Source organism: Siphateles boraxobius, unplaced genomic scaffold (genome assembly GCF_051911475.1).
Source record: "Siphateles boraxobius isolate OS27281-9 unplaced genomic scaffold, OSU_SipBor_1 20, whole genome shotgun sequence".
NCBI classification, from domain to species: Eukaryota; Metazoa; Chordata; class Actinopteri; order Cypriniformes; family Leuciscidae; genus Siphateles; species Siphateles boraxobius.
In genome coordinates this window covers 19,900,962-19,922,736 of record NW_027508811.1, presented here as the reverse complement: position 1 = coordinate 19,922,736, position 21,775 = coordinate 19,900,962, and the positions used below count along the sequence as shown (strand labels likewise).

General features: G+C 39.2%; 1 protein-coding gene and 1 long non-coding RNA gene across 6 annotated transcripts; one reads left to right on the top strand and one right to left on the bottom strand.

Moving 5' to 3' along the window:
• Positions 1-3,060: 3,060 nt before the first annotated feature.
• zbtb18 (zinc finger and BTB domain containing 18) lies at positions 3,061-11,817 on the bottom strand. 5 transcript variants are annotated; one of them, XM_077237332.1, is made up of 2 exons: positions 11,340-11,817; positions 3,061-7,659 (listed from the first exon to the last, which is right to left on the bottom strand). In XM_077237332.1, exon 2 carries the CDS (start codon positions 7,643-7,645, stop codon positions 6,038-6,040), a length of 1,608 nt encoding a protein of 535 aa, XP_077093447.1. In that variant the 5' UTR covers positions 7,646-7,659; positions 11,340-11,817; the 3' UTR covers positions 3,061-6,037. The 5 variants fall into 5 exon arrangements, with proteins under 5 accessions (XP_077093447.1, XP_077093443.1, XP_077093444.1 ...); XM_077237328.1 differs by having other exon boundaries at positions 11,163-11,449; XM_077237329.1 differs by having other exon boundaries at positions 8,507-11,364.
• Positions 11,663-21,118, top strand: LOC143745294 (uncharacterized). Its single transcript, XR_013205973.1, has 2 exons — positions 11,663-11,870; positions 18,551-21,118. It is a non-coding gene; the product is annotated as an uncharacterized LOC143745294 (long non-coding RNA).
• Positions 21,119-21,775: the final 657 nt, after the last annotated feature.

The following is a 21,775-nucleotide window of genomic DNA, read 5'->3' as shown; positions in this document are numbered from 1 at the left end:
TTCCCCACGCAGACACCTCTCCCCCTCCCCTGACAGGCTGTAGCACCACTGCATTGTCTGAAGGGCCAAGACAGGCCGCTTGTTGCTTGCCTTCTGTCTGTGCACAGGACGCTTGACAATGGCTGCCTTTTAAATGAGGCAGACAACTGAAAGAAAGAAGACGTCGTCCCTCCTGCCTGCTTTTCTCACCTTTTATCTGCTGAGCCCTTGTACTTTTTTTCTCCTTTACTTTCTCTTTCATGTAGGACTTAATGCTTCTTTCATTCCCTCAAATTCCTCCTTACATCTTAACTGCTGGCCGCTGTTAGATACCATATATATATATATATATATATATATATATATATATATATATATATATATTTTACTGCTGGGCAACGATTAATCACATCTAAATCAAAGTTTGTATTTACATAATATATGTGTGTGTACTGTGTATAATTATTTTGTTTATATAAATAGACACACATGCATATATATATTTAAGAAAAAATTGTTATTAATATATTAAATATTTTTATTTATATAATATAAATAATGTATTGTGTGTGTATTTATATATACAAAATAATTATACTCCCATAATATGTAAAGATAATTGATTAATTAACTTAATTTTGCCTTTAAATTATTTTAATATTTTCCTCTGGCTTAATCAAAACCTACACTCTTAAAAATAAAGGCTCCAAAAGAAGGTTTTCACACGGATTCCATAGAAGAACCTTTCAGTGAAAACAGCTCTTAAAGAACCAGTTTTTTCTTAGTGTGAAAAAGATTTTAATATTCTAGTCTTTTTCCAATATAGAATACATTTTCCAATAAAGAACCTTTTGTGCAATTGAAAGATTCCATGGTTGTTGAAGGTTCTTCACAGAACCATTTATGCAAATATGATGCAATTATAGAATATACATATTTATATATATATATCAAATTTCTTTTTACCACACAGTAGACAGAAGTGTGACTGATATTCATAATAGTAACATATCTGTTTGAGGTCGATTTGACATGAGCACAAAACACATTGTAGGGGGGAAAAAGTTAAAAAGAAATCAAAATAACTGGCATCTGTAGAGCATCATAGCATTAGAATTTTTTATTTTTTTTTATTTTTTTTGAGGGTCTAAACATAATTTTACATGTAGGGCAAAAGTGAAAAGTCATAAAGAATCAATTCGGATCCTTCACTGTTATATATTTTGTAATAAGCCATTAAAATGGCCAAACTGAACACAGGGGTTAATAATGTTCGATAAATTCAACAACTTGTCGAATGCAAACAAACAGAAAGGCCTCTTCCTGTCTGCGCCCCTCTAATGTACATTATATTTGGAGCTGGTCACAGAGAGTGGTGAAGCTCTCAGCAGCTACAGTATCTGCGTGGGCAGAACCAGTCATACCTCAGTGCAACGGCTGCCCTATTGATGCCATGCATGTGCGCCGCTCTCCCCCAGAACACTGGCACACGGCTCCCTCGAACTTCTGTGGTGGAGCTGCATATAGAAGACCCAAGCTGGTAATACACTCGTCACGTCGAGCCCACTACCCTTCGGCACAGCCAAATGTTTCCACAGCTGCCCCTTTGTCTCTGCTCCTTGAGTAAACAAAGGACAGATACAAATTAATGACCTAAATTTCATAGTAAAAAAGCAAAGAGAGAAAACCATTATGCCCCGGCGAAGCATCAACTGTCCGTTCCAACCAGATGTTAGGTGCAGATTTGTGTGTTAATGTAGCCACAAATCAAATTTCATCTCTCAGAAAAACAGTGAAAGTGTGCACAATATTGTCTAGAAATAACCTTTATACCCTGAAAGAATTAAGAAATTTACATAAAATTTACATAAAACTGAAAATTTCATTAACTGATATAATGTTATGGCAACTTACTGAAGTACTAAATTATGTTTGTACTTTAATAATACACTGACAACCACTATGTAGAGAAAAGTCCACATGATGATTCAAACTCTCTAGCTTTTCCACAAGCTGAGGTAAACGCTAATATTTTGAAGGTGCTCGATATCATACACATACAACACCATCATGGTAATACACAACACTAAAATGTGATTTTAATAAACATTCATTTAACAACATTAGATATAAAATAAAACCCTAATGTACATAACTAATGAAAAACCAAGGAGTATATAGTTATTTTGATGAAAAACCATTAAATGTGAAGTCTCACAGAGAACTCTGGGAATATCAATTAACAGTTTTTCACTGTAAATGATAAGATGACATTCTTTTTCACTTCCAAAAACTGTAACTTTAAGGGAACTTGACTTAAATTAACATTTGTACAAAAAAGCATTTTTACAGTATTTTACTGTTCAAATTACAATAATTTTTTTAAGTCTACAATTTCATACTTCCACGATAATAAAGGCGCAAAGGGATCTTAAAACCAAACCGTGATCAAAAACTAAATCTCGTACCAATTAGAAAGAGGTGGCCTGTGTAAAGGAAGGGGGGGCAGGCTTACAGCACGGGACCATCTGTGGCAGTGGCCTGTTGAGTAACGCTCGCTAACTTAAAAGTGGTCAGCCTTTAGTGCATCTGTAGGCCAGGTTTGCCGAACAGCGAGACATTAGATAAAGCTGATTTGTTTTCTGGAAAACTGTACTTGAGGAGCTTTGGAAGCAGCCTGTGACTGAGTGTGTGTGTGTGTGTGTGTGTGTGTGTGTGTGTGTGTGTGTGTGGCAGGGGGAGGGGATGGTCTTCGTACAAGCTGCTGCACATTTTCCCAGGTCCAACCCACGCCTTTACTGGAGCACCAGCCAGACATTAAAGCAGCATATACACATGAGCCATGTAAGACCACATACACTCTCACACACACACACACGCACACACACTAACACTCGGACAGTATACTCAATCCACAGACCTCACGCACTGGAAAACATGTTTCCACCCACACAAGCATCTACAGTAAATAAGATTATTGAACTGAATGCAAAAACACAAACGCTGTCTCACCAATCTGCACATCGTCATTGCACTGAAAATCCCACCAGAAGTTTCTGACAGAAAAATGGCACGGAGAGGTTAAGGTTCTTATAATTTATTGCAGTTTGCACACAATTTAAAAATTTCACCAACAGCACACCAAAAGTACAAAACTAAACAGCCTCATAATTTACTTCCCTTGAGAAAATGAAACATACTATGATTGTCAAAGCTAAATGTCTAAATCCATAAAAAGAACAATGTCAACATAGCAAAAAAATCTCAGAAGGGAAGCAATTACATGTGAAGTCGAATCTTCTTCTTTTTTTCTTTTTTTAAATCCAGACAGCGATTGTCCTTGAATTCAACAGATATTTATTTTTCTTTCCCATACTCATTAGCCACCAAGTTTGAATTTGACAGAGTTGTTCTTCACACTGGGGTTCCCGGGTTTCAAGTAAACTAAAGGGGTGTCCAATTTATGGATATGCTTCATAGGCCATTTCACAGCTTCATTTCCATTGAACAAAAGTCAAAGAAAGACATCCAGTATTCCAGCAACAGTTTCCAGTTTTCAACCTCTGAGTATAATCTGATAACAGTAGTTTAAGGCGGTCAAGTACAATAGAAGCAAACAAAAAAAACTTAAAGAAAAAGAAAGCATAGAAAACAAATCAACCCCACAGTTGATATATTTTTTCGGTCACATTTTAGAGTGCAAAAGGTAAAAGTACCACCGTGCAAAACGCTATGAGGAGCGTGCGCTGTTGGCAAAGCTCAACCTTTTCACTAGCCGTTGCACCAGCCAAATATATGGAAGGACCGTTCCTGAGGCCTGCAAAGGCCCGTGTGCCGCACACTCGTCCCGCTCGAAACGTGCGGAGCCCCCGGCCCTCTCTAACTAAAGTAGTTCAAGCATTTCAGCCCTGTGTAAGTGACTGATCTATGTCTACAGCGCTAAGCCATATGTTTCTCATTTTTCTTTGCTTTTTATTTCTCTGGATTTGACAATGAAAGTGTTTTTTTTGTTAAACAAACCAACCAACAAACAAACAAACAAAATTAGCATAATTTTCACAATCAAAAAAAAAAAACCTTAATATAATTTTGCAAATTAAAAGAATTTAAAGAAAAAAATAAACCTTTTTAAAATAAACCTTTTTCAAAAATCACAAATGTTGCAAAAGTTAACAATTGAACTTTTTTTAACAATCACAAATTTATAGATATTTTCTTCAGTGTAACAAAGTCAATTCAATTAGGTTAATAATTAGGTGTCTACATTTCATAAAGGCCTCTTTTGCACATCATTCTAATTTCATTAAGCTTCAAAAGGTGCAGCCAACCTTGCCAAACATCTTCAAGTGGCGAAAAAAAAAGACTTATTTATTGAACACAAACACACGCACACAAACAAACCACTCAGGTCAGAGTGTGTCGAGCTTTATGCTGTTTAAAGATCCTTCAGCTTTCTCCAAATAGATGTGCACTGCTGAGGACACCCATAAAGAAGAGCTGTACCATCAGCCACGCAAATGTGTCTTCATGGCAATCGAATCTGAAGCAAGTGCCAATTGAAAAGATAAATAAATAAATTACAAACAGAGCTGACATGATTCAAATGACAACAGCCAGTAAACAGGACACTGAGACAAACAGCAGTTGAGGACCCAGCACTGGGAAGAGCAGCGCGTGAGGAGACGCTAGCAGGAGCAACGCTAGCCTTCTGAACAATAAACGTAGCGATTCAGCTTCTGCTGACACCTGGCCCCTCGTTAACCTCCGAATTCTACAGCGAGCCCAGACCGAATCGCTTCCCATGGGTAGATACTGCAGCCTAATGTCAGTGCATTTCCACAATCTTCACAGCCCAGAATAAACATCTCACCAAAACCCCCGATTCATTCTCTAATGAGAGGAAAAAAACTCAAATCTACCAAGGAATCAAATGAGTTAATTAAAAAATACACTCTCTGATGCAAAACAACAACAAAAAAAAAGTTAAATAAAATTCATGCAATTTCTACAGCGGTAATATTAAAGGTACTTTTTTTCTCAACAGACAGGTGCCCTGACTGTAATGAATCAGTCAATTACAGTGTACAGCAATACAGCAAGTCACATCTTTTTCAATATACAGGTCAGACATCATGCAACAACAGATTCCGTTTTAAAAACGAAAAGTCTTAATAAAACACTACAGAAATCTCTAGAAATGCAGCCGATGTAAAAACCAACTTCAGTAGCAAACGAGTGATGTAGAGAGACTGCAACTAAAATGTGAAAATGACTTCAAATCATATTAAGAAAGGATAGAGGAAATGCAGCAACTGATATGAAAAAGGAAACTGTACATTGCATGAGTGCCTTGTTTGTCTTCCATCAGTCAAGTTTCCTATAACGAGTCAAAAATGTACAAGAGCTTAAGTAACGCGAGCTTAGAGCTTCCTCATGGGATTTAAAGGACTGACCTGTTAACACACTACGTGTGTACATGTGCATGAATACACATGCACCGCCACCACAGTCACACATCAGGTATGTTATCTGCAAATTTTAGTAGTGCACTATATATATATATATATAGAAGCAAGTGTGTACAGGTAAATATATGACCATTGTACCCGTTTAGTGTGTCCTTAGTTTTAAACTCCTCCGTCTATTACCTGAAATCTTCATATGCTTTTCATGGCAGATGTTCCTTGAAATTTAGGAGTGTATACAAATACTGTAAATTATATACAGTTGAAAATCCTAATGAATAATTTTTCTGTCAAAATTGGTTACTGAGACCAGCACCCATGTGTTATAAAAACCCAAGGAGAACAGGAAAAAAAAAACCTAAACAAACCAGAAAATATAATAAAAGAAAAAATCAGTAGTAACATTTTCATGTGCTAGTAAAGTGCAATTCAACAAGATTTGCAATGTACATACAAGAAAAATGACTGATTCAGACCCTTCGGCCGTCACTCTGCCCCACTCTTACCTTCGCCACTCTGCCCCAAAAAATGTCACTCAGATCTCTCTCATCAATTTAACAAGCAGTTCAAACAGTCTGCTATCATTTTAGCATTCATTTCCACAGTTCTTGAGAACTATCTTCCAGTGCCCAGTCTCTGACCGTGGGTAGATTGAGCGCCTCGCTCTTGACCGAGAGCGAGTTGACCAGTTCGCAGTGGAACTTGCGAATGTGTCGGTACAGGTCCCCTGACTGCGTGAAGCGCCGCTCGCACCACTTACAGGCGTGCGGCTTCTCGCGTGTGTGCACGACAGCGTGTCGGCTCAGGTTGTGCGAGTACTGGAAGCTCTTGCCGCAAGTAGTGCATGTGTAGGGCTTCTCGCCCGAGTGTGTCCGCTCGTGGCGCTTTAACGTGTACATGCAGGAGAAGGTTTTGCCGCAGATGGAGCAGGTGGGGACGTTAACGTCACTGGCTGGCTTGGCCCGTACGCCTTCCTGCTCGCGAAAATGCGTGCTGAGGTGGATCTGCAGGATGTGGGGGCTGGGGAAGACCTTGTTGCATAAGGGGCACATGAAGATCTGAGTATGTGGGGCCCCCAGCATGCTGGAGACGTAAGGCAACAGGGCGCTTTCAACCCCTGCGACCTCCTGAGCTCGCTCACTGTCCCCTCCTAGGACGTCCGTGTCTTCTCCTTTGTCGTCCCGCTCCAGCTCGCTGGCCAGTGAGGCCTCACGCAAGGCCGAAAGGTGAGCCTCCAGGCCCAGCCTCCGTTGCGCAACAAGGCTGATGTGAGTCCCGTTGGTGCTGGGCGGCTCCTTCACACCGCTGTGCTCCATCTCGTAGTCGCCACTCACCAGTTCATCGTCGTCTGAGCCTGTGTCCTTCTCCACCTTGACTTGAACCAGGGCACTCTGAAGGCTGTCTGGGGTGACAGAGCTGCAGAAGTAATGATTGCCTACCATGGTCTCCCCAGGACCTCCGCCCAGGCTGGACTTCACAGAGAGATCAAGCACACAATCTGTGTCTGCGGAGACTCTCCGAGACGCTGCAGAGCGACGGGACCGGGAGCCGGTGGAGCTGCTGGGGCTGCCGGCAGGGGATTTGCCAGTGTCGGGGCCGTGCGTTTCTGCTTCCCTGGGGCTGGTGGTGGGAGACGTGGTCCGGTCAGAAGGCAGTCTCATCCACATGCTCCCCGGCTCCTGAGGGCTGTCCCGTTTGTTCTCCATGTCTTCATCATCACTCTGCAGCAGGTCAGCCGTGGCCGGCCGGCCCGTGCTTCCACCTTCCGAGAAGCTCTCCACCTTGTCCGAGCAGCTGGATGCATCCTCCTCCCGTTTGGTGCTGTCGGCCTCTGTCGTGGCCTTCTGCTTGAGCTTCTTTTTGCAAACCTTGACAATGTCGTACATGTGGAGGTAGCTGGCAGCAGCCAGCACATCCTCCACTGGAAGCGATTTAAACTGGAGCTTTCCCTCGTACATGAACTCAAGCAGGAGAGCGAAGGCCGGGGCCGTGACAATGTCGCTGTTCAGATGAACAATGTCCCTTTTGTCTAGCTGGTCCTTGTAAAAGAGGTGGAAGTACATGCTGCATGAAGCCAGCACTGCACGATGGGCTCGGAACTGGGCATCACCGACCAGCACAGTGGAGTCACAAAGGAATCCCTGATGTCTCTGCTCACTCAGACACTGTAGCAAATGTCTGCTGTGGTCTGGAAACTCCATGCTGTCTTCATAACCTGCAAAAGACCACAGATGTTAGTGAGGCTCTCTAGAACAACAATTGTTTTGTCTGTGCTCTGTGTGGAACTTCTCTTTCCCACCCGCTCCGTCCCTCTCTCTCGCTCCATGCACACAGACATACTCTCACACTCTAATTCTCTCTCCCTCCCTCCTCCCCTGTGGGAACACTGGAAAAATGTTCACCACAGTCTTGACATAAAAGGATTACAAAAAAGCACATGCAAAAAGTATAACACCACATTAAGCTAATTGTATTTTTCTCACTTGTGCACTTTAAAGTAAGCAGTGATATGTTCATTATTAAATTTAAAACAATTACTTTTAATTAAAAGTTTAAAAGCACAACCTGGGAAATTAACACTAAAATGTAAATAAAAAATATATGTATTGCAAGTTACATTAAAAAGAATATATCCGTGAGCATCCCATCAAAATCATTTGAGTTTAATCAGATGCCGTGATGTAAGAAGCTGAAGTCCTGATTCTACAGATGCCTGCACGAGAGAATCTTCCCTGTTTTTACTCTCTGCGCTCCTGGAGCAGTTATTTATAATAACCCACTTTGGCCAGGACGCCAAGTATAGGTAACAGGCTTACAGGTACACAAACAGCTCACCATCATGGGCATACTGCATAAGTATACTAAGTACCATGATCTCAAAGGTTGCGACAACCGAGGTAGCAGAACATCAGTATGACGTGCGTAATCAAAGACGGACATTGTGCAAATAAAATACGATAAAAAACTAGAAATATACACGGTATTAAAAAATATTACACAAACTATCTACAAATTAAAAAAGGGCTAATTAAAAACAAAACAAACAAATGTGAAAATCACACCTGTTACCCGCGGAGATCGTTCCCATCTAAAAAAATGCACCAGCGTCATGTTCAACCAGCGGACTTAAATGAACTCATTTGAATCTTCATTTAAATCTGATTGGGATAGCAAGCCAAAGCCCCCCATCCCACCCCAAACAGCGTTCAGACCTTCATTAATGAGGGGCTTATAGGGGGACAGGGGGATAACAAACCTCTCGCCAACCCTCTCCTCCCCTTTTCCCCCTCCCCAAATCTTTGGAGAAATGGAACATCCTCCCCAAAGAGGCGGTCCACAGCAGATTTACAATACAATCACTTTAAGTGCCCCGTAGTCCACATCAATCCTAATCCTTAAGATGGCTAAAAATAAAGATTGCAGGACAGCTCACAAGGTAGCAGCGATCAAATTAGGAGACTGGGAGGACAGAGAGGGACGGAGAAGGAGGCTTATGAACATCTGATCCAGCTGACTGAGACCATATGGCAGCTGCTGCCCAGATAAAGAGATTAAGACTAGAAGGAGTGCGATTACAGCTGTCTAGCCAATTCAGGCAGCTCAAATCTGCAAGTTCTAAATTAGTCCTTACAAAACAGAAAAAAAAGACAGAAAGAGATGAGCAAAAGCCTAAGGACGGGACATTTTTAAGAACGCATGTGATTACATAAAGTTGCAGATTTATCGCTTTAAAAGCATTTATGTCTTTTCGGTCGCTTTAGCAGATTAGGAATTTTGTTCAAATGGACTCAAAATCTCGTTATTTAAAAGAAAAACAGATTTTGACAGATTAACAGCATATAAACACATAAGAGTTTTTTGTTTTAATTCAATAATACTATAATAAACTAACCTACCAACCACACCACTGCATGCCGTCATAACAGAGCAACAATTTGCCATTGAGAACAAAGTGGCTGAAAAGAGGACCTGTAAACAAACAGAATAATGAAAGCTTGCCTGGAAACCTCCTCATGGCAACAAAAAGTGTCACTTGTCCCCAGCCTGGTTACGCTACACCAGCTCAAAATCCTTTACTTCCCATTTCCCACACTCTGATAGCTGATGGCAGACGCGCAAAAAAAAAAAAAAAAACTTAACGAGAGCTCCCTATTCAAAACACATCCCTGGTGCCCGGACCCCCCGGTACAGTACCTGCAGTACGCATCAACTTGATTAAGTCCACTGTTGTGGTAGCGCCGGCTGTAACTCCCTCCGCCGAATCAATGAAAGGGTAGAGACGCGAGAGAAAGAGAGAGAAAATCAAACTGTGAGGGACAGATGCAAAGTGGAGGAGATGTTGGAGGGGAATGCGATGCCTCCTCCTGCACACAGATCCGCACACACACTAACTCCCAGTCTGTGCGTTAGAAGAAAAGACTGGGGGATGGCAGCCTGTCAGCTGCTCTGACATCATGTTCAGATGGAAATGCTACCTCCAGCTGTGCTCCTTTTAGTGCCATATGCTACTCCTCTACACTCTTGCCACCAGCCTCTCCTTTATACAACTTTGTTTCTCTTTCCCCCCTTTAAAAACGGGAGGAAGGGAAGTGTTGTGAGGTGATTCTGTAGAAAACTAGCCAATTACCCCCTTTAGTTGTAATCTCTCAGCAAAGAAGAACTTGGAACTGGGTCTGTCTGAAAGCCGACACTTTTTTCTAACCTAGTTTCCTGCACTGAGAATTTAAATACCCTCAAGTTTTCCCCCCCTCTCCTTCCAGTAACCATAAACAAAGGCCAGCACAGCACATTTGCAACTGACAGATCCACGCAGCTGATATTGTTTTCGACTTCTTTATGGTTCACTGGCTGCGGCATTATCGTCATTCATTTTACTAACCCTTTGGACAACTGACAGAGGAGGAGGTTGGGGGGGGGAGAAATAAGAAACAATGGGAACAATCATACAGGCTTTATAAGTACGGTTCAAACAAAAGACACTGTATTCCGCATTAGCTATTGCAAACCTCCTTTCTTCTGAAGTATCTCACTTATAATTGTGTTAATTTTCAGAAACTTCTTTGGTACAAGCCAAACAACAGTTTCCTGTTTACCACTAAAATCAGCAAAACAAAGATACCAAACTATAATCTGAGGGATGTCACACTCATGAATATTAACAGAATAGTTAGTTTTTTTATAAAAAACTCATTGACATGCAAAAATATTTTTAAATGCATAAAACAGCACAAGAAAGAAGAGTTTGCTGCATCTGTCACGAACATTACATTTGATCTCAGGGGGTTTTAAACAACTAATAGGAGCTTTTAATTCCATGGAAAATACGTACGATTAGCCTTGCTTATGAATAATGTTATAGATTTTGGTTTACAAAGCAACTGGTCAGCATGAAGGAAAAAGAAAAAAACTAAGCCAACACACTGTTTTATACTGTGCTATTTCAAAGCAAACTTGTTTTCAAACCTGGCAAGTTCTCCAGAAAGACGGAATTGTGCCAAGTTAGACCTTCTTGAACTTAAAAGCTAAACTACAAAATAAATATAGGCTACACTGACATAAAATAAACTACGAGTCCACCTAGGTAGGAAATGGTATTATAGCAGGCTACTCCTACACAAACACACACAGCGCTGCCGACGGTCTTTCTCTGGATCCTGACCCCGTACGTTCAGGAAAAGCTAGCTAGTGTGGCTAACAAATAAAAAGTAAGCATTCAACCTGCAGTGTTACAGTTTTGCGACAGGCCCCGATGCCACGCGCTCGAGCAACTCGTTCTACGCGTAAAGACCAACAGTCGCGTGAAAAAGATCGTTACTTTTCCCCATAACAATCCAGCCCGTGCCTCCAACCCCCCTTTCATCTCCTTAAAGAGCACCTAGTATCACAGGCACTTACAAACAACCAGGTCCAACGTCTTCCTGCTTCCTCCGTCTAATCCTCTCAGAGAGAAAAACAACTCGATTGACTTTCAACAGCTTTCCATAACAACCTGCAGTGGCAGGAAAGACAGAGCAGGCGAGCGGAGCGACGAGAGCTGCGGCAGCCAGATGTTTCCGAGCTGTTGCTACTCAACTCTCCTGTAAAGAGGAAGCGCTTGACTGGCAGCGCGCAAGCCAATGGAAGAGGCGAAAAGAAAAGCGAAGGCAAATTGGAAGCTGCCGCTGAGGGGGGAAGAGGGAGGGATGTTTCTTTCTCGGCGTAGGTTGACACCAGGCAACAGTGAGAAAGCAGAAAAAAAGGCCGAGCGAGCGAGCGAACGGACGGACTGGTTCCTCGAGCAGACTGGCGCAGCGCGCGGATCGAGGGACATTGCGCAATGTTACGTGGGAACTGTAGTCACTGGCCGAGCAGCGGTGAAGAACAGGTGCACTGCAACTTCCTCCAGCGCTGCGGAGAGACGGCGAGAGAGAAAGAGAGAGTCACAGGGTTAGTGGACATTAATATGGCCACTTAAAATCTAGAGAGCTGATCTGATGAAACGCAAAAATTATTATATTATAGCCTACAATTAAATGAAAAGTAGCATGGTCCAAAATTGACCCATTACATTTGAGAAGGGCTTCTAATTTCCAAATATTTAGCCTACAAAATCGGTTTTCAAACGGATGAAGAAATATTAATGCTATTGTGATTATATGTATTATTGGTCAATGGTCATTATTATTATTATTATTATTTGTGTTGTTGTCATCATCATCTGAAATACTACCAAGGTTTTTTTTTTTTGGTGGCAGCTTTAATTCCGAGATTAGGCCTATTAATAAATCAATGTATTCATATTTCATCCGGCATTAAACTACTGAAGTTACGAGAGCAATGGGACCATTCTAAAATCGTGTTTATTTATTCAATTAGGCATGAGTTTTGGTTAAATGAATGCAATATGCCATATATACATACAGAAATTGTGCTGTCGTTACGTTAACATTTTGTCCACAAACTGCAATTTCTTTCTTTGGTTGAATGAATGTGAACTGTTTAAGTGGATCAGTATAAAAGTGTATAGAATCTGAAGGAAAAAAAATACTCTATGTTCAGTTCATAAGCAATTAACTGAAATTGATAGTTCACCCAAAAATGATAATGTTGTCATTATTTACCCTCAAGTTGTTCCAAACCTGTATGAGGTTTTTTTTTCTATTGTTGAACACAAAAGACGATATTTTAAAGAATGATAGTAACCAGTTGATGGAAGCCATTGACTTCCCTAGTAGGAAGAAAATAATACTATGGATGTCAATGGATGCTGTCAACTGTCTGGATACGTTCTGTAAAATATCTTCTTTTGTGTTCAACAGCAGAAATAAACTCATACAGGTTTGGAACAACATGAGGATGAGTAAATGATGACAACATTTTCCCTTTTTGGGTGAACCATCCCTTGAAGGCTAGATTCCTGTGCTTACACTCCATACAGGTAGGCCACAGTTTGTGTGTGAGATCGTCAACAGGTAAACGTTCGCAACGCTCAGTAGGCTACTGCATGTGCATTGTGCAATGGTCCACAGATGCGCTAAGTTCACTCAGGACCTTGTGAACACAGTCACGTGTTTGTCATGTTTGGCTGCTGAACGCACCCGCCCATAATCATCCACGCTCCCACACTCATGCGTCCCAGTAAACTAATTGGCGTTACTAATACATTTCAAAACAAACCACTGTCCTACTGGTACTGGAATCTTGACATAATAACATTATAATTTAATGCAAATAATGGCCTCATTAAGCTGATGTGGCAAATGAGTCCAGGCATGTGATGTGTTGGTGTTTTCCATGCCGTCACCCAACAATCTATTCCTTGTTCTGTACAAGAGTTATCCAGTACTATTATCATTCACAACCGATCACATCAAAATTAAATGTTTTCATTTCACTGAACTTTTCAGTCATTTATGGTTCTGTCACTAAAAACATAAGTGTACTTTAGTTTTAGATTTTATTAAGTATTTAGTCAATATACTAATGTTTCAGTTTAGAACAAAATATACATTTTACCAAACAATCCCCACAATCCTCAAACTATTTTTACACCAAAAGTGTGTGCTTCACGTATAGTTCCAACTATTAGCATAACTGCTGTTAGTTCTCTGCTGCAGTATGATAATCAACAGGCCTTTTTGATCCCAAATGTTTTTTTGGAGATGACAGTCCCTTGAATACGGCTGTGCCATCAGCAAAGCACGGCTGATGTTTGAAATGATATTTACTGGAGTTCTCTCCATCTGTTCAGACTGAAGTCAAAGATGTGAGGCCTCGCTTCTGTGCAACTAAGAGCAATGTTCAGAAGAGCGATAGAGGACTAGTAAAAGTCATTTTATTTTACTATTACTATTAGAGTTATAGTTTTATCAATGAGCAATTGTTACATGCATCTTTTACAGTAGTTATAATTTATTGATATTGATATAATGATTTGAATTTGGCATATAATTACATCACAGCTCCCTCCAGATAAAGAAGGGGGGTTTGCCAAACAACAGTTCTATGAAAACACAAAAGCAGAATTTGCAAGAGGTCTTTCATGTGTATTGTGTATTCTTATGCCTGAAATTCAATGTATACTTAACAAGAAAAAGTGCATAAACAAACTAAAACTATGTTCTGTAATCATGTGTATATATACACACAGCCTATAATGCTCGTAGAACCACTGAATACACATTTGACAGCATATTCTAATCAGGTACTTCTGCATTCCCACCTCTTGAGGTCACTGTGGAATCCATGTTTGTGGATGGCTAATGGATTCACTCAACTTGCACCAACATAACTAGCTAACGTTTCTTATGCATTCTTACATGCACAAGATTATAAAATTAGTAATTTAAACAAGTTACATGCTCATCCAAATTAGGAGGAATTTCATGTGGACATGAGCTTTTAGACAGACATAAGCAGATGTTTATACAGTACTCTGACCTTTTTGATAGGATTAAACATGCAACAAAGCCTATGAACAATGTACAGCCTCAAACGCAAATGCAAGCATTGAGTAAAGTCACCTCTCACAGCAGTTAAATTATGCATGGGACACAGTAATGTCATCCTAGCCGTGAACCCTGTATGAATTAAATTTAACGTAGAAGACAATGAAGCAATGAATGATAGACATCTTTACAATGTCTCACACTTATAAAGGTCCTAGATCACATACTTTTCACAACTCACAACTTTTAAAACTCTTTTATGTAGTTTTGTCAACTGAAAGACATTTCATCAGCTGAACTATCAGTATGTTTAAACGTCTACAATCCATTGAACAGACTGTATTCTATCCCTCACAGCCTCGTTTTTATTCCTGTCAACAAATCCAATATGGCCCTGAGTGACTAAGGTTTATACTGCTGGTTTTCTATCCTGACCTTAAACAAATTTATTGTCTTTGACACATAGACGGCAAAAGTCTGGCTTCTGGTACTTAACATCTGGACTGGAGCACTTTCCCTGTTTCAATAAAATGAAATGTTTTGGTTCCAAGTTTTCATTTGACTAAACTTTTCATTAAAGTATTTTGTTGTTACAGCACTGTAAAAAGTTGTGACAGAACAGTAAATAAACCATGCGTAATTGAAAAAATTAAGTTGAACTTGACAATTCCACATAACTTATTTTTTTAAATTACACTTGAAGTTTATTTACTTAATAATTTTAAGGCAACTGTTCCCTCACTTTTTTAAATTAAGTCAACAGATCACTTTTTACAGTTTTTAATTTTTCTTCTCAGAATGTACCCATGAGAATAGCAGATGTTCGAGAGAGGCTTACGATGATAAAGAGCTGGACAGCAACAACATTATTTGATCCATACCTACTCAGTACTACTCACAACAACACTTCATAAGTGTCCAACCTAGACTGACAGAAGGTAGGATGGTGATATGTATCATAAAACCAGAGAAAGTGCCCAACTATCAACAGAGAACTTCTTTGATGATCTTCATCAAACTCAATCAAGGGAGCCCAACTTTAAAATAACTGCATAATATGGGGGTCTTACTGTATCAGAGCTCTCAGCACCAGATTCATAGAAACAAGTATGTACAAAATCAGAAAAGACCCAATGTGGATACAAGAAACCCGCTGAATCAGCACAGCAACCAAATAGCAGTAAGCATAATGCAGGCAAGAACAGCATATATTATTTGAGGCAGTACAGAGACTATAAGAAAATGTTTCTTACAAATCGAGGTTTGGAAAGAGCAGAGTATAAATATACACACATACAAAAATAAATACGAAATCTGCAGTGCTGACACAATGAAACATCAGCAGGGCAATGTCACCCTTCACACCCAGCACAGACAGGCAACAGAGAGACAGGCTCCCAGGAGACAGGACGAGCTGGAGAGATGCGGCCACATCATCAGATGGGCGATCACACAGTCTCGGGAGAACAGTAGGATTGTTTATCTGGATCTCAGTCTATTTCCTCCTCTCGGGACACTGCAGCAGCATGTCACCCAGTGCACAACAGCCTCACAATTATTATACCTCATAATAATTAGCATTTAATGAAGCACCCAGCCATATGGAGGAATCTGACTTTAACTGGCGAAGGCATGCTGATAAATGAAGGTTAATGCTGGGTGATAAATAACACAGCTGGAAAAAGGACTAAATGGCTTTGTGCTGAAATACAAATGTGGGGCAAAATTTATTATAATTTATAATGTATTTGTTATATCAGGTCGGATATGCATTTCCATTTAAAACAACATTTTTTAAGCAACATGACACAAGGAAGAAAAAAGTTCATAAATGCACAAATAAATGTTTAGGGACAAGCAATATACTGTACTCATACATTCAATAATGATGTTGTATAAAGTGATTGTATTATTTATTTAACAAAAGCATATCATATAAGCTTCAAAGTAAGAAAATAAGCAAATTACCAATTTTATCCTCAGAAATTGCAAAAACATTCTGTATCCATATTAGCAATATTGACATTCATAAGTGGTGGTATTACCCATCCCTTGTAAAATATATAAAAACAAAAACAATCATAATTCAGTATGCAAATATGACAATCGTCATTCTGAAGATTTTGTGAATCAATTAAAGATATTCCAAACAAAATTTCTTAAATTATTACATTTACAACAACACTTTAGCGTGCCTACAGTAAGAACAATGTCTTTAAAACACAGTTTGAATGCTGATGCTTCAGGCTAAATCAGAAAAATTGCATTAAAAAAAATCTAAATTAGTCAATTGTTGCCCATTTTTAGTAGCTCTGTGATATCGATACATTAATGTCCTCCTAAGAATTTAAAAGTTTAGCAGATTAAAATTTTAGCAGATTAAACATTATTTTACAGATTACACAAGTCTTTCTTTTAAAAAAAGCAGACCAAAAATCTGATGACTCATGTTGAACTAAACCGATATCTGTCCAATCAAATGCAGTAGCAAATCATGTTCATGGTTGTGTCATACAAAGGTTCACTGGCTATTTAAAAAATAAATAAATTATGAATTAAAAATAAAAGATAACATGGTGAGATTAACCCTTCGATATGTCCTGGCCTAACTTCACTTCGTTTATATACAAAGTAATTCACATTACAGCAAAGATAACTTTCAATCAGTTTTAATAGGAAACAAGTCAATTCTGCACTTGAATGCAGTATTTATGTACCCTCTTCACATGCAGCATATAGTTAAGTCTAGTGAACACACCCTAAAAATCACTTCCTGCAGATCAGAGGACATGGGGACATTTTTAACAGAAGCAAAAAACAATAAAATTTCAAGAAAATAATTCATGACCTACCTGTCTCACTTGCGGACCTCTTATTAGGCAAGAGAACAGCTGTTCCTTCCCTCAGCACACCCAAAGCCTCTGGAGGTGCTGCATCTGTTTGGGGGGGAGGGCACATCCTCTAGGGTTCAGGCATCAGGGGAAACTGCTGTGTGTTTAACTTGTTTATCCACAGATGGTGGAGATCAGGCCAAAAAAATAGGAAGCTTTACTTTAATTTCACAATGCTTCTTCTTCTGTCTGTCAAGCAATTACATGAATTACATACCCAAGTTGTGATTGTAATGCTCTTTCAATGGATCATTTGTGAAATCAGTGTTCCAAATATTACTGTAGGTCCAGGATATTAATGTGTTGTGTTATGATTTCAAGGTCTAATACACATTCACATCTGCTTGCCTAATCACATCTGCCTATAATTGAATCTGGAGCAGTGTGGGGTGCGATGTGCCATTGGTACTCCAGCACTTCCAGCAACCCTGGATAACTCGTTGAAATTCAAATGTTCAGTATAGCTGACTACATTGTTATATTATAATGGTGACACCTTGCTTTAAGGCTTCGTTTGTCAACATTAGCTGATCCATTAGTTAACATGAGCAATATGTTTTTACAGTATTTTTCAACCTTTGATAATAAAAATAAAATACACTTGTTATTCAACTTTAAATTCTAAAAATGTATTAATAGATGTAGAAATTAACAATTAAAAGATTAATAAATGCTGTAAAAGTATAGTTGTTGTTATTTCATGTTAACAAATGTAGTTATGTAATAATAAATAATGATTACAACTGAAAACTTACAATGTTAACACTATAATTTATTGTATGTGCTGCACATTTCTGCTGATATTCAGAACAATAGCATGATTGCGAGTGCTATATTACTTTTATTCAACAGTTAAATAAATTAGAAGTTGTATACTGAGTTACTTACATTTAGTTTTGCAAGTTACTTTATGTAGCTTTAGCCACCGAAAATAGTTCCAAAAAAGCCACAGTAATGACTCAACTTTTTTGAACAAATCGATCAAGCAAATGATTCAATGACTCACTTTTTTTTGGTCCTTAATAGAAATTAGCACTTTTGAACAAATCGGTTGAATGAACGATTCAATTCTTGTCACCACCTACTGGTGTAACAATGTAACCTGCAAAAGAAGTCACTGCAAAACCCCCCACAATATAAGACCACTGCGTACGCTATAAAGTTAAAAGATTTTCAAATCTTTTAACTTTATAGCATACGCAGTGGTCTTAAAACCCACATCATGAAATGTTGCCCTCCAGACAGAGACCTGGTTTGGACTAAGCACTACTCCTCTCTCCTTTTCCAGTCTTTCCTCAGGCCTGTAGGGGGATGTTTTCCTGGGTTAGGTGGAACACAGATGCGCGGCAGTCCTTGCATTGCTGGGAGAGGAGATGGCTGACTACCTTTTGGCTTGGAGGCACCATTAACCAATTTGCTATCCAGATGTCCATCAGTGAGCAGTGGCCAGCTTTGTGCCAGTCTGAGCAGTCCAGACACATACATCTGGGCAAGACCATTCTATTCACAGTCTCAGACTCAGCCCCCACACACAATCTGTTATTTTTCATCTGTAAATCCAAAAGCATGCCTGAGTATGACTGAGGGATTTTTTGTGCATGTGTATATAAGTGTTGTCTATAGTGTGAAGTTTGTTTTTTATTTTAATTTCTTTGCTTTAGAAGTGTAGCAATCTACATAGAATGGAGAATCTTTGTAGCATATTTTTTGGTCTAAACAGAACATCTTTCCCAACCATCATATTGTATATGTTTTCATATAACTGTTTTTGTTCCGTTCCTCGATTCTAATTGGCTGAGCAGCATTCCAGGAGCGTTCAAGGGGCGGTTACACTGCATTTTTCGTTTCATACATACAAATGCAGAGTCGGCCAAGGCTGTCTCAATCACAAAATCCTTCCAGTGCCCAGGACATTGCTCCCTGCAACAAAAAAGAAAATCCACGGCAAAAAACAGGAAACATTGATAATACGTCACATTTGCTATTGCTGCTTTGCTGTTGTTGATAACCTTTTGTAACGCGAGTACGCGGTCATGGTGCCAGAAATGGAGTCATCAATGTGTAGTGAGCCAGGGTTCTTACCAGTGCCCGAATTCGTCACAATATACATGTTAACTGCTGTATGTAGGGAGTCAACTTTCTTCATGACAGGAATCACTGAATCATTCACTCAACCAATTTGTTCAAAAAAAGTGACCGCATTTATACAGTCATTGAATCATTTCTTTACCAATTTGTTAAAAAACTGTGGTTCATTCAGGAACATAACCTCACTACTTTGTATTGCTCAGAGACATGCAGTGGTTTATTTAGCTGTGGCTTTGTTTGGAACTATTTTCATTGCCGGAGCAAAAAATTTACAGTACTGTGTTTATAAAGCAATTAAGTCACTCAATAACAAATTCTTGTTTATTGAACTGTAAGCTAAGGCTTTTAGCTTCTTTAAATACAACAACTGATTATACATAGATTTACCCTGTTAACTGGTTTACTATAAATAGATTTGCAGATGAAATAAATCACTTCAACAGAAGCAAAGATGAACAGTTTTCATATTGTCATTCAGTCCCACAGTCCATCTGATTGATGATACCTGTACGAACAGTGTCTGTATGTCCCACAACCACAACCTCTGCCAGTGCGAACATTTGCCTTGTGGCACCAATTCCCAGGAATGCCTAACCTGTGCCAGCTGTTGGAGACATGCTACCTTTGCCAACGGTGGCGGGAGCTGCCCACCACATCATCTGTTCCAGCGTTTCCATCTGTAGCATTTGTACAGATCCTCCTCTCTCTGCATCTGGACCCTCTAAAGAAAGCTTTCCAATAGTGCTGGCCTTGACTATGACTGCCAACCAGGCCAGATGTTCGAGCTGTAAGCCCCAGGCTAAATCAATGTAGCTCTCCACTCATTATTCCGGGCCTGATGAATTGCAAGTGGCTTATTTTTTTTTTTCAGCATACACTACAACAAACCTTCCATCAGAGAGAGCGAGATGTGAAGAGATGCAGTGGTGAGGCTGTCTAAGGAGGGGCTTGCAGATGTGTCTTTCAAGACTTTTGGCAGATTATGGGAAAGCTTTTTGAAAAGATAGCCTCTTTAAACAGTCAAATAGACCACAAAACAGTTGACATGGATGTCTATTTTTTACTTGAATAAAAAAATATGTAATGTATGCATCATGCTAGTTATCTAGAAAGCCACCTGATCTGAACCGGATCAGTTTCATTCATAATCAAATCATTCCAAATTGTGAAATGAATCAAATGATTCCCTGAAAATATCAGACTAAAAAAATGACACAAAACTAAAAACAACAACGATTGTTATTTCTCTCATAAACCTACCAAGGAAACACATTGTTAAACTTATTACTTTAACTTAATGTTTTAAACATAAAAGCTAATTTGTAGCATTCATTTAGTTTCATATAGGTTATGTGGGGTGTCAAACCAAAGTCCCTTTACCTATATGGTTTTGTGTGTAAATAACAACCATAAGAATACTCATAGAGAAATCTATTTTGTGTTAGACTGTGTTTTTTAGGTGTTTCAAAATTTGATCTGATTTGATTTTGATTAATCCTTGGTTTTAGGCACTCAATGTTGTTGTTGTAAAGAGCAGCTTTCACAAAAGTTTAAGCCATCCATAATGTTGTCACGGTCACCAGCTAGTCACCTTACCATACCTGCACGATACCTACACTATACCTACATGATACCTACATGATACCTACATGATACATCCATCCTGAATCCATCCTGAATCATTCCTGAACACTACATCCATCAGTTACTCTCCTGCTTCCATCGTTGCAATCACATACTTCTGCAAATAAACCTGTTGATCACTTTACCTGTGTGAATCCTTCTGTTTCATGACAAATGTCAAAAAAATGATATAAATACATTATGAAAAATATAACACAGTTTAAAAGTTATATTTGTATTATTCAAATGGGGAATCGGGGTAAGTGATAAATATTTCTTTGGACTGAGTTCCTTTAATCATGGCTAATCAATATACGGTACGTGTGCAGTATGAATATATGTTTTCATACTGCACCGTATAAGTACAATGAGAAAATACACACACACACCCTTTAATGACATACGCTGTAGAGGCAGAGAAATAAACAAATATGTTTGACTGAAGATCTGGAGAGACACTTGTTCATGTATTAACATTTTAAAGGTTCTATTCTCAACAGCTTACGCACTGGTGACTAGTTATGCAGTTATCATTAAAATAAAATAAAAACACTAAGTATTCTGGTGAGTTAAAGATCTTACAGAAACTCTGATGCTTTGCATTACATTTGGCTGAGTTTTGGAAAATTTGCCACAATCACAATGCAAATTTTTTTTTTAAAATTAGTTATACTGTGACAAAGCATAACAACCTGTGATTAACTTCCTGTGTGAAAATGCACTTGATAACTCACCAAGATTCAGCTGAAGAATATTTGCAGAGAAGATTCTCTGCATCCTGGGAGGTTCGGTTATCCCTGTG